The sequence below is a fragment of the Lampetra fluviatilis genome, unplaced genomic scaffold, assembly GCF_964198595.1.
Source record: "Lampetra fluviatilis unplaced genomic scaffold, kcLamFluv1.1 SCAFFOLD_1457, whole genome shotgun sequence".
Taxonomy (NCBI): Eukaryota; Metazoa; Chordata; class Hyperoartia; order Petromyzontiformes; family Petromyzontidae; genus Lampetra; species Lampetra fluviatilis.
The window spans coordinates 1-2,500 of record NW_027621514.1 but is presented as its reverse complement, the minus strand read 5'-3'; the positions used below and the strand labels follow the sequence as shown (position 1 = coordinate 2,500).

Below are 2,500 nucleotides of genomic sequence, written 5' to 3'. Positions count from 1 at the left end.
GGGGCGTGGGCAATGTTGTGGGGGGGCGTGGCAATGTGTGGGGGGGCGTGGCAATGTGTGGGGGGGCGTGGCAATGTGTGGGGGGGCGTGGCAATGTGTGGGGGGGGGGCGTGGCAATGTGTGGGGGGGCGTGGCAATGTGTGGGGGGGCGTGGCAATGTGTGGAGGGGGGGGCGTGGCAATGTGTGGGGGGGGCGTGGCAATGTGTGGGGGGGGGGCATGGCGATGTGTGGGGGGGGCGTGGCAATGTGTGGGGGGGGGCGTGGCAATGTGTGGGGGGGGGCGTGGCAATGTGTGGGGGGGGCGTGGCGATGTGTGGGGGGGGCGTGGCGATGTGTGGGGGGGGGGGGGCCTGACAGCTTGTGATTGGTTGGTGGAGGAGTCACCTGGGGTAGTCGCACTCCACCGAGTAGTTGAACGCTTCGTCGCCCTCCAGCCCGCCCCAGGGGCACGTGGGTAGAAGGGGTTCGAGTAGACGATGCTCTGATTGGTCAGCTGCCGGTGTGTGGGGGAGAATGGGGGGGGGGGGTACAAGGCTGGGTGACCACGTGACGAGGAGATCCGCCATTTTTAAATCCTTTATATTAAGTTCACTTGCTTGCTTGCTTGCGCGCTTAGGACCGTGCAAATCTTTCGGATCGTTTTTTAAACCACTTCCCGTGATCCAATCGAGCTGACATTTTGCACACAGACTCGTTGTGCGTGACCATTTATTTCGTGAAAATTTTTTTCCTAATTTTTACACTTTTTAGGAATTTTTTTTTAAATATTTACTGTAATTACCAATTGCTTAATGGTAGCAGGCAATCATCTGACCCATAGGTGGCAGCCATCTCAAGCCAGGGGACGAGAGGACTCTAGCCGCCACGCATATAAAGGATTTATAGTGAAAAACTTTGTTTTTACGGGTTAATTTTTTTTATTAGAAGTTTTCGTGACTGGGGAATAAACACATTTATCTGCTGCGGAGGGAGCTGGTAGGAACACGTTGGGTTGCTCGGTCAATGGCCTGCAGGGTCAACGGCCAGGGCGACGTGGTGTATTCCGCAAATATGGCCGACTGTGAGGGCGGGCACAAGCCGGCGTGAGTAGGTGAAACGTTGAGTTTTATAAGGGCACCACGGGGTGACCAGCCCCTCCCCACCCAGCCCCCACCCTCCCCACCCCCCAGCCAGCCCCACCCCTCCCCACCCCCCAGCCAGCCCCACCCTCCCCACCCCCCAGCCCCTCCCCACCCAGCCCCTCCCCACCCAGCCCCTCCCCACCAGCCCCTCCCCACCCCAGCCCCTCCCCACCCAGCCCCTCCCCACCCAGCCCCTCCCCACCCAGCCCCTCCCCACCCAGCCCCTCCCCACCCAGCCCCTCCCCACCCAGCCCCTCCCCACCCAGCCCCTCCCCACCCAGCCCCTCCCCACCCAGCCCCCTCCCCACCCAGCCCCTCCCCACCCAGCCCCCTCCCCACCCAGCCCCTCCCCCACCCAGCCCCTCCCCACCCAGCCCCTCCCCACCCAGCCCCTCCCCACCCTCACCGCATTGCCGTTACTTATTGCAATTGTGGACTCAGACTATTGTCCTATCATCTCATAGAGTCCCTGGCAGGTAACACTATGCTACACGGTGGCAGTGGGGGGGGTCACAAAATGCCGATGTATCACTAATAAACCCCCATGATCCGATCGAAATAGGGATTTTCGATCAGATAATTGGGGGGGGGCACGTGACACCTCACCCCCCCCCCCACTTGCTCCACCAGTGCCAAGAGCTTCTATATTAGCAGCTCAAGTAGAGGAGAGGAGGGGGGGTAGGAGGGGCATTACCTGGTCAATTAATTACAAAATACCCACCCCCACAGCTAAAACTTTCACGACGATTGGGATGGTGGGGGGGGGGAAGGGGGGGCACGTGACACCCCTCCCCCCCCCCCCACACTTGCTCCACCCAGTGCTAAGAGCTTCTATATTAGCAGCTCAGGTAGAGGAGAGGAGGGGCATTACACTGGTCAATCAATTACAAAAAAAACCCACCCCACAGCTAAAAACTCACGACGTAGCTAAGAGATACTATATTATCAGCTCAGGTAGAGGAGAGGAGGGTCATTATCTGGTCAATTAATTACAAAAAAACACCCCCCACAGCTAAAACTTTCACGACGATGGGGGGGGGGGGGGGGGGGTGGGGGGCACGTGAAAACCTCACCCCCCCTCCCCCCCACTTGCTCCACCAGTGCTAAGAGCTTCTATATTAGCAGCTGAAGTAGAGGAGAGGGGGGTAGGAGGGGCATTACCTGGTCAATTAATTACAAAATACCCACCCCACAGCTAAAACTTTCACGGACGATTGGGATGGGGGGGGGGGGAAGGGGGGCACGTGACACCTCTCCCCACCCCCCTACTTGCTCCACCAGTGCTAAGAGCTTCTATATTAGCAGCTCAAGTAGAGAGGAGGGGGGGGGGGTAGGAGGGGGGTAGGAGGGGCCTTACTTGGTCAATTAATTACAAAAA

The 2,500-nt window shown here is 58.9% G+C and overlaps 1 protein-coding gene across 1 annotated transcript in view; it reads right to left on the bottom strand.

Annotated features, from left to right (window-relative positions):
• The window catches only part of LOC144955355 (zona pellucida sperm-binding protein 3-like), a gene marked incomplete at its 5' end in the record, with an annotated part of 3,960 nt that extends 3,466 nt beyond the window's left edge, over nucleotides 1-494 (bottom strand). Inside the window, one exon of the mRNA XM_078885601.1 lies at nucleotides 386-494. Coding sequence (XP_078741727.1) covers nucleotides 386-494 — 109 coding nt within the window. The remainder of the gene's footprint in view (nucleotides 1-385) is intronic.
• Nucleotides 495-2,500: the final 2,006 nt, after the last annotated feature.